The sequence below is a fragment of the Hemitrygon akajei genome, chromosome 30, assembly GCF_048418815.1.
Source record: "Hemitrygon akajei chromosome 30, sHemAka1.3, whole genome shotgun sequence".
NCBI lineage: Eukaryota > Metazoa > Chordata > Chondrichthyes > Myliobatiformes > Dasyatidae > Hemitrygon > Hemitrygon akajei.
Genome location: NC_133153.1, coordinates 7846472 through 7864350, shown reverse-complemented (window position 1 = coordinate 7864350; position 17879 = coordinate 7846472). Strand labels below are relative to the sequence as shown.

At 42.5% G+C, this 17879-nt stretch overlaps 1 protein-coding gene across 2 annotated transcripts in view; it reads left to right on the top strand.

Annotated features, from left to right (window-relative positions):
* Positions 1 to 1426: 1426 nt before the first annotated feature.
* The window catches only part of myo1ea (myosin IEa), a 221810-nt gene continuing 205357 nt past the window's right edge, over positions 1427 to 17879 (top strand). For both annotated transcript variants that reach the window (XM_073032934.1, XM_073032933.1), the window contains exon 1: positions 1427 to 1727. In XM_073032934.1, the coding sequence (XP_072889035.1) occupies positions 1725 to 1727 (3 nt within the window). In that variant the 5' untranslated portion in view covers positions 1427 to 1724. The remainder of the gene's footprint in view (positions 1728 to 17879) is intronic.

Genomic DNA, 17879 nt, shown 5'->3' with positions numbered 1-17879 from the left:
GATCCTGGTTTTTCTGGCGGACTAGGTGCTCAGGAAAGCAGTCTCCCAATCTACGCTGGGTCTCACCGATATACAGGAGGCCACAGTGGGAGCACCGGACACACCCCAACGGACTCACAGGTGAAGTGTCACCTCACCTGGCAGGATTGTTTGGGCCACTGGATGGTAGTGAGGGAGCAGGTGTAGCACTTGTTCCACTTGCAGGGATAAGTGCCAGGAGGGAGATCAGTAGGGAGGGACAAATGGACAAGGGAGTCTGCGGAAAGCAGAAGGCAGGGGTGGGTCCCATTGGAGATGCCAGAGGTTGCGGAGAATTACGTGCTGGACGTGGAGGCTGGTGGGCTGGTAGGTGAGGACAAGAGGAACCCTAGGGTGGCGGGAGGATAGGGTGCGAGCCACACTCAGGCTCCTCTACTGCCCTGATGAGGCCACACTCAGGTAGGAGGAAACACATCTATATTCCGTCTGGGTAGCCTCCAACCTGATGGCATGAAGATCGATTTCTTGAACTTCTGGTAATGGGCACCTCCCTTCACCTGTCCCCATCTCTCTCTCTCACCTTTATCTCCTTGCCTGCCCATCACCTCCCTCTGGTGCTCCTCCCCCTTCCCTTTCTTCCATGGCCTTCTGTCCTCTCCTATCAGATTCCCCCTTTTCCAGACTTGTATCTTTTTAACCAATCAACTTCCCAGCTCTGTACTTCAACCCCGCCCCCTTTCCGGTTTCTCCTATCACCTGTTCTTTCTCCCTCCCCTCCCCTTTAACTCTAATCTTTTTATTCCAATCCCGCTGAAGAGTCTCGGCCTGAAACATCAATTGTACTTTTTTTCCCCATAGATGCTGCCTGGTCTGCTGAGTTCCTCCAGCGCGTTGTGTGGATTTCCAGCATTTTCAGATTCTTTCTCTTGTCCAGATGCTTCTTAAATATTGCAAGAGTCTCTGCCTTTATCCTCTTGGGCACCGTAATTTCAAACTCTCAGTGTAGCAAAAGAGATCACATAAAACTTGTTGGTGTGTTTCCCTGAGCGATGCAAGATCTTGGAGACACCAAATGCGCACGGCACTGGCAGGGAATGCAACTGGTGGGCAAATTTCACGACACATGTCAGCGATAATAAACCTTAATCTGAATGAAATGGTGGCAGCTGAACGTGTCCCTCCTAAACCGCAGCATCTAATTACAGTACAACTATTCATATTTCCAAACTAAACGTTACTACTGACGTGAATAAACAATTCTGCGCCTCGGCCTGCGGGCCATTAAAGTTGCCGGGGGTGGTGGTTGTTTTGAATGGCACGGCGTAGGGGGCAAGGCTGGATTTACCCGGCCCCACCTCCAGCGCCTTCCCTCTCCGCATTCCCAATGGTGTGACGAGCTCGCTGGCAACCCCATTGGCTGCGGCGCCAAACCACTTTTCTCCATTTATGGACTGATTGGCACTCGCTCAGAGAACCATTCAAAACGATCCCGCAGCCGCGAAGCCCCTCCGCTCACCCGGAGCTGGAGCCCTGGTTCGGCAGAAGCCTCACATTGAGCGCCGTTGCTCCCCACTCGAAACATGGGCTCTTATCCACCCCACTGATGCCCTCAATGCAAGTTTCAGCTGTGGACGGGGTTCCGCGCTCTCTCCCAGACACTGGATCCGCCGCTGAAGGAACACACAGCATCTGACACGGCCCCGAACAGTATCGCTCTCCCTTGGACATAACTACCAGCAGATGCCATGGTAAGTCTTAAAACATAAACACTGGCGTCGGTAGTCGATAGGAGTACTTGGGGGAGTTTCCAGAGCAGCGTCACGGAGAGCAGTGCCCGGGATGGAGTTGCTCGGAACAAAAAGATTACTGGGAACCTGGAGCATGAATGCTGCGCTGCGATTCTCTGGCCAGCGGCGAGAGCGCCCCCTGCTCCGGCCGCGGCCGCGGCTCCGCTCGTTCCCGGAAGCCCGGGCGCAGTCAGTACCCCACGGGACACGGAGTCGGCAAGCTCTTGGCGGATAAGAGACTGGTTGTCCTAGCAATCCATTCACATGATATAAAGTGAAACAAAGTCTTGAGTTCCGTACGTCCTTTTGACCTCGTTTAGTGATGTTTATTTTGTTGACTGATAAGGGTTTCTGAAGAGCCTCTTACATCTTTGTATTTCCACGCCGGCGTTTCGCTTTATTTAGTACATTTATGTTTACATTCTTCTCTGCTTTGGGGCCAAACAGACTGAAATGCCAAACGATTATTTGCAATGTAGTCTATACACTGAAAAATAGACATGCAGAGAAGCAGAAGATGCTGGAAATACTCACTGCTCCCGAAGATGTATGGGTTAGGAGGTGAATTCACCCCCTGTAAATTGCCCCTTGTTTATAAGTGGGTGATAGAATTGGGGGGGGGGGGGGGAGGGTGAAGTGGTGCTTGATCGGCACAGATTTGGTGGGCCGAAATACCTTTTGACCAGATCGGAAAATGAAAGAATCGCGATGTAAGATGATCGACCTCAGATTTCAATCTCCGGCATTGTGCTTCACTTGTTGAGCATTTTGTTTACATTCTGATTTCCAGCACCTGCATATTTTTTTTTTAAATGACGATACATAACTTTGTTTTCAAATGCCATGCCCAGTATCGAAATTCCCATCGGGCAAGAAAAGTTTCTGTAACGATTGTGTTAGACCATGCGTGCGCAGCCCGTGTGTCGTAAAGGGTATTTATTATAGCGGCGCAATTCCAGTTCATAGTGAATTGTTTCCGATTAGTAGGGTAGGCTTGAGAGTAATAAAGTGTCCTTGAACAGGAAATATACTTAGCTTTTTGGGTTTGAAAATGGATGGGACCAAAGATTGATTGAAGAAACGATATATGTGTTAGATTTTCGTGGAATACAGTTTTGACTGTAGAGTTTAAATCCTCCTCTACGTGATCATCGTTAACCAGTAATATTGGTTTGATGGGTAAACCGGCCCTGATGCTCATTGCTTCTGCCGGTCTCTCATTGTTTGCCGTCTGAGAGAAGGGCAGAATACTGTTGACTGTTTCTACAAGCGCCAATCTGTGGATTAGATAGATAGATAGATAGATAGATGGATAGATAGATAGATACTTTATTCATCCCCATGGGGAAATTCAACTTTTTTCCAATGTCCCATACACTTGTTGTAGCAAAACTAATTACATACAATACTTAACTCAGTAAAAAATATGATATACATCTAAATCACTATCTCAAAAAGCATTAATAATAGCTTTTAAAAAGTTCTTAAGTCCTGGCGGTAGAATTGTAAAGCCTAATGGCATTGGGGAGTATTGACCTCTTCATCCTGTCTGAGGAGCATTGCATCGATAGTAACCTGTCGCTGAAACTGCTTCTCTGTCTCTGGATGGTGCTATGTAGAGGATGTTCAGAGTTATCCATAATTGACCGTAGCCTACTCAGCGCCCTTTGCTCAGCTACCGATGTTAAACTCTCCAGTACTTTGCCCACGACAGAGCCCGCCTTCCTTACCAGCTTACTAAGACCTGAGGCGTCCCTCTTCTTAATGCTTCCTCCCCAACACGCCACCACAAAGAAGAGGGCGCTCTCCACAACTGACCTATAGAACATCTTCAGCATCTCACTACAGACATTGAATGACGCCAACCTTCTTAGGAAGTACATTCGACTCTGTGCCTTCCTGCACAAGGCATCTGTGTTGGCAGATTGTCTTAAATGTTCACTAGTTATGTTCAATACATCTGTCTGTGGAGAAACACCCGTCATCATTGCCTATGTATCAATGATGTATTTGCATGGATAACATGCAAATACCTATTATGAGTAACTAATGAGAAATAAATAATTTATTTGAGAAAATGCATGGTTACTAATGAATATGCATCAACAGGGCATAAGTTATTTTTGTATCCAATCCAGATCCACAAAGTTTTTTATAATGTTACTACAGTGTTAATAAGAAAGTAACCCTGTTAATTGGAAAAGTAAGCAACATGAGAAATGGGAACATGAGTAGGCATCTATCTCATCTTTCAAGCCTGTCCTTCAGGATTCTCCTTCAGCTCCGTTTTGCTGCACTATTTCCAATTCCTTTAATATCCAGACTTACCTGCCTTGAGTGAGTTTATTGATTGAGTTCCCACATCCCTGCTTAGTAGAGAAAGCTGTTAGAAACATAGAAAACCTACAGCACAATACAGGCCCTTCAGCCCACAAAGTTGTGCCGAACATGAGAAATTACTGGGGTTACCCAGAACCCTCTTTTTCTAAGCTCCATGTACCTATCCAAAAGTCTCTTAAAAGACCCTACCATATCTGCCTCCACCACAGTTGCTGGCAGCTCATTCCACACACTCACCACTCTCTGCATAAAAAACCTTACCCCTGACACCTCCTCTGTACCTACTCCCCAGCACCTGAGGAATTTCCTTCTCATTCAGTTTTAAATAACCTCCCCAGGCTCTTGTTTCCCTTGGGTGAAGAGTCATCTTCCCTGCATCCGTTCTGTGGAGTCTCCTAACAATTTTGTAAGTTTCACCTCTTATTCAAGTCAAGTCAAGTCAACTTTTATTGTCATTTCGACCATAACTGCTGGTACAGTACAGAGTAAAAATGAGACAATGTTTTTCAGGACCATGGTGTTACATGACACAGTACAAAAACTAGACTGAACTACGTAAAAAAAAACAACACAGAGAAAGCTACACGAGACTACAGACCTACACAGCACTGCATAAAGTGCACAAAAACAGTGCAGGCATTACAATGAATAATAAACAGGACAATAGGGCAGTTAGGTGTCAGTCCAGGCTTTGGGTATTGAGGAGTCTGATAGCTTGGGGGAAGAAACTGTTACATAGTCTGGCCGTGAGAGCCCAAATGCTTCGGAGCCTTTTCCTAGACGGCAGGAGGGAGAAGAGATTGTATGAGGGGTGCATGGGGTCCTTCATAATGCTGTTTGCTTTGCGGATGCAGCGTGTAGTGTAAATGTGCGTGATTGCAGGAAGAGAGACCCCGATGATCTTCTCAGCTGACCTCACTATCCGCTGCAGGGTCTTGCGATCTGAGATGGTGCAATTTCCGAACCAGGCAGTGATGCAGCTGCTCAGGATGCTCTCAATACAACCCCTGTAGAATGTGATGAGGATGGGGGGTGGGAGATGGACTTTCCTCAGCCTTCACAGAAAGTAGAGACGCTGCTGGGCTTTCTTTGCTATGGAGCTGGTGTTGAGGGGCCAGGTGAGATTCTCTGTCAGGTGAACACCAAGAAATTTGGTGCTCTTTACGATCTCTACCGAGGAGCTGTCAATGTTCAGTGGGGAGTGGTCGCTCCGTGCCCTCCTGAAGCCAATTCTACTAATCTGTAGAGACTACTGGTTTGGACTACTGGATCTGTCCTCATAAGACAAACCAGCTTCCTGGAAGGATTCTAATGAATTACATCTCGACCAAGTGCAGCTTGGGTGGTTCTTGTTCCTGACGGACATGAGCCAATCATGCTGTGCAATATTATGCAGATGGAGCATAGTGACCTATGCTGGATTTCCAAACTGTATGGGCTTCCGAAAGGACATGATCTAAAGCTTCATCTATAGCAAGGATTCCCTACCTGGGGTCCACGCCTCCTTGTTTAATGGTAGGGGTCCATGGCATTCAAAAGGTTGGGAACCCCTGCTCCATGGCAAATAAATTCTTTTTTTAGTTAAGGAGACCACTTCAGATTCAGTTTCTTCGAAGCGCTCTCAAACTGCAGGAAGGTGTCTTTGCTTTGATACTCAAATCCTCTTGCAATAAGAGACAACGTACAACTTGCCTTTCTAATTCCTTGCTGCAACTGCACGTCAGATCCCAGTGGGTATCTCTGTTTCTTCGAACGCTTGCATTTTGCAGTTTGTTACCATAAAATCATCTTATTATGCATTGTTTTATCTTTTGGGAAGGTTTGATTATCATAAAGACTTGCTGATAAAATGAGAGGAGGCACATGTGGAGGGAGTGTAAATTTAATCACTCATCAAAGTCTGTGCTGCAGATTTCATGTAGTTCATATGCAGAAGTAAGTCAGTTGATTTCTTGGATGCTCAGCATCTCAGTTCAGTTCATTTCCATTTCCTACAGAACTGTTCAACTTTAGTTAATAGTAGTTATTTAAGTTCCAGATTTAATGTAACTCTGAAATACTTGCTCTGTGCGCTGAGATCCAAAAGTTCTGCTTTGACATACAAGAGCAGCAGTCAATGGTTAACTAAAATATCATCTTGGAGTACATGTTAGCTGAACTTAAAATGGAAGCCTGTGCATTTGTTGTTTCTGTAAGTGTGCCAGCACATGTGGCATCGTGATTTGCTACAGTAGAATATTGTTCAAAAGTGTTTTAGGTGGAAGTCAATGATGGAAAGGTTAAGTGGTCCACCATGATGTGCAAATCAATAGGTGTGCATGAACGTGCAATTGTACCTCTGGATGCAGTCGGTTCCTGACTGGCATTCTAATTGGCTGTATCATCATCTAGTATGGGAGGGGAGTTGCTGCTGCACGTAAATGAAAATAAGCTGCAGAGAGTTGTAGACAGTCAGCTCCATCATAGGCACTAGCCTCTTTAGTATCCTGGAGCGATGCCTCAAAAAGGTGGCATCTATCAGTAAGGACTTCCATCACTCAGAACATGTCCTCTTCTCACTGATACCATCAGGAAGAAGATACATGAGCCTAAAGACACACACACACACACACAATGACTGAGAAACAGCTTCTTTCCCTCTGCCTTCCGATTCCTGAATGGACATTGAACCCAAGAACACTACTTCACTACTTTTTATTTTTACTTTTGCGATACTTATTTAATTTAACTTTTTTATATATATGCTAACAGTAATTCAGTTGTTCTCTATTATTATGTATTGCAATGTACTACTGCCACAAAAACAACAAATTTCACGACATATGCCAGTGATATTAAACCTGATTCTGATGTTAACAGTGAATTCAAGTGGTCAGCGTTTGTAAAACACCTTGGGGAGGGAGAGGACAGAATCTCTGCAGGGGCCAGCCAAAAGTTCCAAATTATAACCATATAACAATTACAGCACGGAAACAGGCCATCTCGGCCCTTCTAGTCCGTGCCAAACGCTTACTCTCACCTAGTCCCACCTACCTGCACTCAGCCCATAACCCTCCATTCCTTTCCTGTCCATATACCTATCCAATTTTTTTTTTTAAATTACAAAATCGAACCTGCCGCTACCACTTCTACTGGAAGCTCATTCCACACAGCTACCACTCGCTGAGTAAAGAAGTTACGCCTCGTGTTACCCCTAAACTTTTGCCCCTTAACTCTCAACTCATGTCCTCTTGTTTGAATCTCCCCTACTCTCAATGGAAAAAGCCTATCCACGTCAACTCTATCTATCCCCCTCATAATTTTAAATACCTCTATCAAGTCCCCCCTCAACCTTCTACGCTCCAAAGAATAAAGACCTAACTTGTTCAATCTTTCAACTTAGGTGCTGAAACCCAGGTAACATTCTAGTAAATCTCCTCTGTACTCTCTCTATTTTGTTGACATCTTTCCTATAACTCAGTGACCAGAACTGTACACAGTACTCCAATTTTGGCCTCCCCCATGCCTTGTACAATTTTAACATTACATCCCAACTCCTATACTCAATATTGAGATAGACAACTAGGTCACTCGTGAACCAGGAGGAGTAGCCTGTCCATTGCCTGCTCCAGGGTCATGCCCATTAAATGGAGAAAACCTGCTGCTTAAAAATGGAGATAAAGGTGCTTCCTAATAAGTACGATGCGAGTAGTCAGTGAATGGCGAAGCCTTGCAAGATCTCAGTTGCTCTACCTTACTCAGCCAGCGCTATGTTGATCAGGGTTACATTTTAGGCAAAGTGTCGCTGGGTGGTGTTTGACCTGGACGGACATGTAGTGACTCACCTATGCTGGAGTTCCAAACAGTCTGGGCATTCGGAAAGGACAGGATTGAGTTTGTTTGATGTGTCAACAGATGCCAGGTCTGCTCCTGTGTACGCAGAGCTTGCAAGTAGTACGTTGATGCCGTGCTGCAGGGCACCCACTAGCTGCGGAATTATACTCTGCAAAGAACGGATGCCATCCTTAATCAAAGTAAATAAATTCATCAATCTTCATTTTTTTTTAAAAAGTTAAATGAATCTGTATTCTTGGAGATCTGATCCAGCCATCTCAGAGGATTTATTTTAAACCAACGGTAATGAAAGCTAAATCTCAATTACATGCAATCTATTTAATATCAGTTTTGTGCAGAGGTTTAATTTTCATGGCTAAAGTGGATTATTAATCAAGACTGTTTAAGGAACAGCATCTTATTTCTGGTGCCGCCTTCTTTGCCCCCAAGAACTCTTTATTTTACTCTATGCGATGTAATGAGTTTCTGGATTCTGTCAAAATGTGTATATTGTTTTGCCCCCACAAACTTGCTCAAAGTAAAAGTGTAATAATAAATATGTAACATCCAACTTTGCTATTTCACTTTAAATGGTTTGTAATGGTTTAGACTTGGGGTCCATGGACTCCTTAATGGTATTGGTCCATGGCATAAGAAAGGTTGGGAACCCCGGGTTTAGATTAAAAAGTTCTTGATGAACTTGGCTTAGTTTAGAAAACAGATTTAAAGATTTACATTAGGGCTCGCGGATGCCAAAGATAGATTCACATAAAGGTTGCTTCATTCCCCAATGTAAGCAAATAAGTTGAATTTGTGTAGAGCCTTATGCAGCCACAAGACATTCCTGAAATATTGAAGTAGAGAGATCTTACAATAGTGTCAATGTTGTTCAAGTAATAACTATTTTTTGAAGCATTTTGGAAGATTCCTCGGAGACACAAAAGGAAGCTTGCTCCGTTAATTATTTTCTATACATTTTCACTTGCTTTATCAGTCTTACTGAAGAAAAACTAGTATTTGCGTTGTAGTGCTTTGCCTTTTAGTGGTTACACAAGGCATTGAAAAGAGCCATTCTTCACCAGCACCTTCCCCCCAGAAAGGTTTTGAAGTGAATGATCCATCCACACGTTTGATTCCTTTTTAGATGAAGGAGGAAAAATGGCTTAAACACAAGGAAAGATCTCTGTGCTTCTTCAATTAGTGGGTCGGAACTTAGTAAATATTCTTACGATAGCTAAAAAGAGTTTACATCTAAGCTTAGAAACCAGACTTTAGCAAAGCATCTTTGAACCAGTGCTACACCCAAATGTTATCCTGAATATTTAGCTGAAACACTATGTATTCGCAGCCTTCTGGTCTTTTGAGAAAAGAATTCCCTGCAAGGCCAAGTTGATAACCATGAACTTCATTTCAGATTAAGAGCCATGTGTTTTTTATTCTGTATTAGACACTAATAGTGAAAATGTTACCAAATTGATGTCCCTTTGCTGTCCAACAAACACAGTAAAATCAGTCATCGATCTTTCGCCACCTGTTGGGATAGCAACATCTTTTTCACATCAGGAAGGGACTTCCACAAAAAGCACACACTTTGGTCTCACAGTGGTTTGTAATTTTGTAATTTTTGTAATTTTTGCTTGGTTTAGGCTGTGCCTGAAAACAATATCCAATGTTGCAGGCTATGTTTCATCACCAAGAACAGAGCAGTAGTTGGCTTCTTATAAATTATTTCTGCTTTTCTTGTTCACGTTCCCTCTGGTGCTCTAATCATTTTGGTTGTTTATTGGAATGGGTCATACAGACATTTGGCCTTGCTTTATTCGCAGTGTGTGCTTTAGGGTAGTTCAATAGGCTGTTTTCAATACTTTGTGCTGTTTTTGAGGAAGGTGGGTTCTTGTACACTGAGGGAGTCAATGAAAATACAGTCGGCACTCCTTATCCGTGGGTTCCACACGCGCGGATTCAACCAACCGCGGATCGGGAAAACCCAGCAGTTCTCTCTCCAGCACTTGTTGTTTGAGCATGTACAGACTTTTTTTCTTGCCATTATTCCCTAAACAATACAGTATAACAACATAACATTTACATTGTATTAGGTATTATAAATAATCTAGAGATGATTTAAAGTATAAGGGAGAATGTACATAGTTACCGCGGATCGGGAATTGGAAAAAAAAATGGAAGCTCTCTAAGTCGGAACAGGTACATCGGTATTATTTAGCGTCAGTTAGTCAAACGTTTATCTTATTATATAGAATATATTTTACCTTTCTATGCATATAAAACACTTAAGAAACGTATGTATTTCAATAATTAAACCACTGCATTGCTTAGTAATAATTGTAGCTTTCATCGGGACAGGGCCTTCACATGCTCCATTATTCTCACTTTATCCTTTAAAATTGTTCCGATCGTTGACCAACTGTAGCCTAATGCTTTTCCAATGACGTTTCACCTCTTTCCGATTGCTTTATTATTTCCACTTTATTTTCAATCGTGATCGTTTTCCGGAACAGAAACACAGCTGGTGGCGGGTCCCGAGCTCCACCGGGTCCTAAAGTCCACTGCACTGAGACTAGTTAAATAAGCTCTGGAGCTCTGCCGAGTCCTAAAGTCCACCGACTTGCGCATCAGTGTTGTTTGGTATCCGCGGGGGGTCCCAGAGCCAATCCTCCGCAGAGAAGGAGGGCCAACTGTATGGCCAGTACAGGACAGTGGATCTATACTAAAAGATCCACCATGATCATGTTGAATGGCAAAGCAGGCACGAGCAAAGGGATGGTCTTCTAGTTTATATTTTATGTTCTAAGTATAACTAAATCATTGAATGCCACAATTTGATACAGACATTTACACAGTCATTAAAGCAGAACACTGATCTATGTAAAACCTATTTGTGTGTAGTCACTGGTGGGCACATCCATGTGTTAGAATTGCTCATCCTAGTATTGCCTGTTTTGGTTCCTGCCCCTGCTTAAACTGGGCTCTATAATTTCTTCAGTGATTACACTTAGTATATTTTTACTGAACTGTTTAAAAACCATTGTTTTCCCTTGTGTAATGTTTCAAGAGTGTTTCCAAGAATTGTTAAGAGTATATTTATAAAATATTGTGTGATAGTTTGCTTGAATTATACCCAATTTCAATACTATTTTTAAAGAAAAATAATGAACATTGCAGAGATCTGTTTGAATAGCATCTTTTTTAAATCCCTGTAGGAACAGTGAATCACATGTTCATCCAAAGGAGAATTTTGACAAAATATGGAATGAAAGACTTGCATTTGTATCTTTCATTCCATATTCTATTCAGGACATCCCACAGAGGATCCTGAACATCTGGAGACACACACTGAATGATTCAAAAGCAGCTTCATTTCCACCCCCCCCCCCCCCACCATCAGATTTCTGACCAACCTATGAACATGAGCACCACCTTTCTTCCCTTCAGTTGTTTATTTTTGTAATTTATAGTAATTTCATGTCGAGATAATAAATCTGATTCTGATTGAGCAGCCATTCACAATGGCATTATGACAAAGATCAGATAAGCTGTTGTGCAAGTGTTGTTTTAAGGCTCCAGGATAAAAGAAACAATAATCTTGGTTCTTCTTCCAAATAGTGTTGAGGGGTCTTCATAGCTATTTGGCAGAGCGAATCTTATAACATTCAATGACTGACCCTGAAAAGTGCTCTCTCAAAACTATCTTGGAGGGTCAGCTTAGATTTTCATACTCGGGATTCTGGAGTGAGGCTTGAACCTGTGACCATTTGACTCCAAGGTGAAAGGGATACCAACTGTCAGAGATGGATAGAGTCCCACTCAGCATAAGACCATGTGGTGGCTAGTTCACAACAAACATTCTCTGCTAAAATGATTAATGCACAGGTATCCTCAACTCCTTAGCAGTGAAGTGGAACAAATCTTCTTGAACCACAAGGAACCAGCCATGAAGCAAAATGTTCAAGGTGGGTGCTTGGTTAGCATCAAGAGAAAAGGCATTTCGCATTTGTTCCATATAATTTATCCAGCGCTGCAAGGAGATCTCATGAGCCCAACGTATGTGTGGAGTTGCTCTCGTGTTGAGGAAAATAAAGTGCAGAGCAAGTGCCTAAGCTTTCTTCGCTGGCCTGTGGTAGTCTCAGCTAAGGTGTGAAAGGAGTGCCACAGACATTCCTCTCTACCCATCAGTTTAATTTGGAAAGTAGGACAGATCAGTCATGATAAAAAGTGTATCATGATCAACCCTGGTGTCGACTGATCCATGCTGTTCAGATAAAATTACAAAAGTGTATGTACTCTGTTAAAGTTGGCATCGATAACCCATTGGCTTTAGCCAGAGGAAAGAAAATTACTTAGAAATGCTGAATAACATTAATATAACATAAGAATAATTGTGTATAGATAGATCAATAAATTCGTTATTGCCTCTTTCTCATAGTTTGGAGAGTTTTCCACTGAGTTACAAATGTTTGTAAATCAGGTAAGTGATTTATTGGATATTCTGTAGTGTAAGAGGATCCTGATCTTACTGTGAAGCTGAGAATAGTGAGAATTGTTAGTATCATAGAAAATGCATTAGTTTTCCTTAAAAACTCAGTAGTGCCATGTGTATATGACAAAACAATGGTCATTAATGCTAAATGGAATGTACATCAATTATATATTGATTGAAGTCGTGGGACTAATTCCTATTCATCAATTTTCAGATGTCATGTTCATAAGTGTTAAGAATTGAGATGTTAAGCTGGCCAGTGATTCTTTTTCTCTCTGGCCTCTGCTTTTGGAGAGAAATCTCTCACCAGCAACCTCTGGTGGACCACTTATACGTGCATTGTACCTGAGCAGGAACACAAACACAGAGAGAATAGGAAGAGGAGCAGGACTGTTTGACAAAGTCTGGTCCACCACTTGTAACCTATCATCCAAATTCTATGCCCTGTTTGAGGTTTCTCTCCATATTCCTTAATCCCTCTGGCCCAAGAACTGTATCCAACTCCTTCTTGTATACATTTTATGATCCTGTGTTTGAGGACTCCAGAGGTTTGGCCTCTATCTTCCCCACCCCTCTGGTTCTCAACTCCCTGGTCCTTCCTGGCCGGCTGGGTTTGAGGTATGGTCATGCTACAGGGCTTGCATCTCATCCACTGTTAGCTAGTGGAGTATAAATTGGGTTTTAAATCCTAAATTAACTCTGAAGTGGAAACAGAGTGAGACTTGCCTTTAGCCGGATTCAAGGCCAGGCACTGAATCCAAATTCGATCTGGATTTGCCGAGCTACTGTTGTGTCAATACTAAATTACACTTGCACTGCAGTTCGTAATATAGTTGATCTTCTAAAATGTTTGTTCCTGGTGTCTAACACAGCTGTTAATCATCATAAAGTAGAAATTGTATGAGCAACATGGAAACACAAACAAGAGAAAATCTGTAGATGCTGGAATGCCATGTAATACACGCAAAATGCTGGAGGAACTCAGCAGACCAGGCAGCATATGTGGAACAAAGTACAGTCGACGTTTCTGGCTGGAACCCTTTAGCAGGACGAGAGATAAAAAGATCAGGAGTCAGAATTAGCTGATGGGGGTAGGGGGAGGGAGAGACACAAGGTGATATGTGAAACCGGGAGGGGGAGGGAGTGAAGTGAAGAGCTGGAGGAAGGTAAATCTCATCGGAGAAGACAGAAGGCCATGGGAGTAAGAAAAAGGGGAGGAGCATCAGAGGGAGGCGAGGAGATAAGATGAGAGAGGGAAAGGGGGATGGGGAATGGAGGTGGGGGAGGCTTTACTGGAAGTTCGAGAAATCGATGATCATGCCGTCAGGTGGGAGGGCTATTCAGACAGAATATAAGGTGTTGTTCCTCCAACCTGAGTGTGGAAGGTCAGTTAGTTCTGTGCTTATATTTGTGGACCTTTTTAAATGTACAGGATTGTTTTAATACAATATAGCCAAATCATTTTGCTTTTAACAAACAAAAAGTCAAGAATATAAAAGTCAGGATTAATGCCATCTGATGGGTCGGAGTTTGGAAGTGGGGAATTTCACAGCAGTGAGCTTTGCAGAGCTGAAAACCCCTCATCTCTCAGCCCATCCCACACTTTACACACTGCCTCTCTTCAGGGGCCATGGAACTGTGAGCTGTCTTCAAATGGACATACCACCTGTATTCTATGTGTGTGACTGAGCATATCGTCTTGTACGATTCCAATTACTATTATTATTATTTTAATTGTAATTAGAATCAGAATTAGGTTTATTATCACCGGCATGTGTTGTGAAATTTGTAAACTTAGCAGCAGCAGCAGCTCAATGCAATACATAATCTAGAAGAAAAAATAGTAAATAAGTAAATCAATTACAGCATATGTATACTGAATAGATTAAAAATTGCGCAAAAAACAGAAGTAATATATATATATATTTTTTAAAACTGAGGTAGTGTTCAATGTCCATTTTAAAAATCGGATGGCAGAGGGTAAGAAGCTGTTCCTGAATTTCTGAGTGTGTGCCTCCTACCTGATGGTAACAGTGAGAAAAGGGTAGGCCCTGGTTGCTGGAGATCCTTAATAATGGACGCTGCCTTTCTAAGACACCACTCCTTGAAGATATCCTAGGTACTTTGTAGGCTTGTATGCAAGATGGAGCTGATTAAATTTACAACCCCTCTGCAGCTTCCTCCAGTCCTGTGCAGTAGCCCCCTCCCACCCATACCAAACAGTGATACAGCCTGTCAGAATGCTCTTCATGGTACAACTATAGAAGTTTTTGAGGGTATTTGTTGACATAACAAATCTCTTCAAACTCCTAATGAAGTATAGTGGCTGTCTTGTCTTCTTTATAACTGCATCGATATGTTGGGACCAGGTTAGCTACCCAAAACTTGAGACTAAAGGAACTTGAAACTGCTCACTCTCTCCACTTCTGATCCCTCTGTGAGGATTGGTGTGTGTTTTTTTGTCTTGCCCTTCCTGAAATTCACAACCAGCTCTTTTGTCTTACTGATGTTGAATGCCAGGTTGTTGCTGTGACACCACTCCACTAGTTGGCATAATTCGCTCTTGTATGCCCTCTCCTCACAACCTGAGATTCGACCAACAATGGTTGTATCATCATAAAATTTATAGATAGTATTTGAGCTATGCTTAGTCCCACAGTCATGGATAGAGAGAGAGTAGAGCAGTGGGCTAGGCACACATCCCTGAGGTGCACTAGTGTTGATTGTCAGTGAGGAGGAGATGTTATCATCAACCCACACAGATTGTGGTCTTCTGGTTAGAAAGTCAAGGATCCATATGCAGAGGGAGGTACGGAGGCCCAGGTTCGGTAACTTCTCAATGGGTTTGTGAGAATGATGGTATTAAATGCTGAGAAATAGTCGACGAACAGCATCCTGACGTAGGTGTTTGTGTTGACCAGGTAGTCTAAAGCCATGTGAAGAGCCACTGAGGTTGCATCTGCCATTGACCTGTTGTGGTGATAGGAAATTGCAGTGGGTCCAGGTCCTTGAAGAGGCAGGAGTTATAATACTAATATTATCGTCTCTTCTCCTGGATTAGCCCTTGAATAAAAATGAATAAGGGCTTCCTTTCAGTGATTCAGTCAAAAGATCTTGACAGACAAACAATGTCAAAGTCTAATTTACTGTCAATGGATGGGTGCAGTTTAAAAACTTACTGTTGCATCACAGACTTCATATAAACAGCAGTCACAGGAAAACTTTAAAACATGAACTCGATTTTACAAGAAATAACACAGTTAAACAGAAAGAAAAACAAAGTCCATTCTCAATAACACTGTAGAGATTACGGTTGTGCAGGATGGTTGATGGTAGCTGTTCTGGAGCCTGGTGGTGTGGGATTTCAGGCTTCTGTACCTCCTGCCTGATTTTAGATGTAAGAAGGAGATAGAGAAGCTGGTGTGCTGCACTTTTAGATACTCCGTTATGTTATGCTTGCCTCCTTGAGTGAACTTTCCGATGATTAGAAGGTTCTTACCCATGCTGTCATTCCACTTCCCTTTTCCTCCTCCTAGATTTGACCACTGTTTACTTCTCAACCAATGAAGCAGAAATGATAACTGGTTTTTATCACATTGCTGTAGATTGTGTGATGTCATTTTAATTATGATTTATAAATTTTACATAAGAAATAGGAGCAGGAGTAGGCCATCCGGCCCATCAAGCCTGCCCCACCATTCAATAAGATCATGGCTGATCTTTTGGAATCAGAATCAGATTTAATATGAGCAGCATATCATGAAATTTGTTAACTTTATGGCAGCAGCACTATGAAATACCTGGTAGATAAATATCGAGGAAAAAAATAACAGAAATAAAAAAAGTAGTGAGGTCGAGTTCATGGGTTCAATGTCCATTTAGAAATTGGATGGCAGAGGGGAAGAAGCTGTTCCTGAATTGCTGAGTGTGTGCCTTCAGGTTTCTGTACCTTCTGTACCTTCTTCCGGACAATAACAATGAGAAGGGGGCATGTCCTGGGTGGTGGGGATCCTTAAAGATTCCTAAGATGTCTTGTCTACTCTGGAGGCTAGTACTCATGATAGAACTGACTATGCAGAATAATCAGTTATTCTGGGTAAATGATGCAACATATATGAGAAATGGAAATATCTCATTATGTCACCACTTTTGAAACAATTTTTGCACCTGTTTACTAGGTGCACATTTCAATGGTTCCGTTTAATATCAGTGAAAGTAAACAGTATACAACCTGAAATTCTTACTCTTCACAGACATCCCCAAAACAGAAGAAAACCTCAGAGTGAATGACAGAAAGAACATTAGAACCACAAAGCCCACTTCCCCCCCATGCACAAACGGCAGCAAACGATTAACCCTCTCCCCCCCACCTGCTCCAGCACAAAGCATCGTCACCCACCAAGCCAGCAATAGCAAAGCCGATAAAGAGACATGATCTGCAGTCCAACTAAAATCATCGTTGGATCTCTCTCTCTCTCTCTCACTAACAAGGGACATAGAGATGTCAGTCCTTCCATAACGAGGGAAGACCAACAAAAACTCGCTGTTTCGATGTCAGTCTGCATTGTAGCTTTTTATCCCGAGTTTCTCAAACTCGAGAATCAGTGGCAAAACACACAGCGAGAGAGAGAGAGAGAGAGAGATATCATCCGAGTGCAATGGCCTCGACAGCTGCACCCACTGTCTTAATGCAATGCCTCAGCTGCCGACACTGGCAAGGGATCGAGTCCACAGGGCCGTGCCTGGCTGTGTCCTGAGGCAACTGTCTTCCAAGCCGCTCCTAGAGATATTGAAAAGGGCTGGTTGGTAAGCTCTGCAGATGGGACCCACCGTTGTTGGAACTGCAGTTTGAGTGCAGCTCACGGACTCCGACAGAACCTCATCCACCTTGAAAAGGGGTTAAAAAAAAAGACACTAAAACGAGGAATTTAAATCTCCCTGTGGTGCCACCTTAGGCAGGATGTGCATTAGATGCAGAGCAAAAGGGTTGTCAGCCAGCATCATTCATGTTGCAACCCTTCCATTTACTCTGAAAGTTGTGAGTTTAGTTTGCCACTTACTACATTTCACACCATGAAAATTAAATCTTAATCATTACTTTGAGAACAGAAGGTTTAATGAAATTCATGACATATTGCAAAGTGCACATTTACGTCTGATTGCTTAATCTCCACCAGACTGTATCTTTGAGGGGTTGAAGTTTGTTGTTCATGCTGCAGAGTTTAACCACTCCATGTAAATTATAATTAAGATGCTCCTTCCCATATATTTTCCCAAAAATTCAAAGTATGTTTATTATCAAAGTATGTATCTCCCTGATTTAGCAACAACCTAACTGAGATTATTGCAAGTGTATTTTTTGTGGTCATATAAATGATGTTCTAATAACTAGTCGAAAGAGCTACTGATGTTATTTTGTCTGAAGCCTCTAGCAAAAATGTTTTCAAAATAGAAAGCTTAATTGC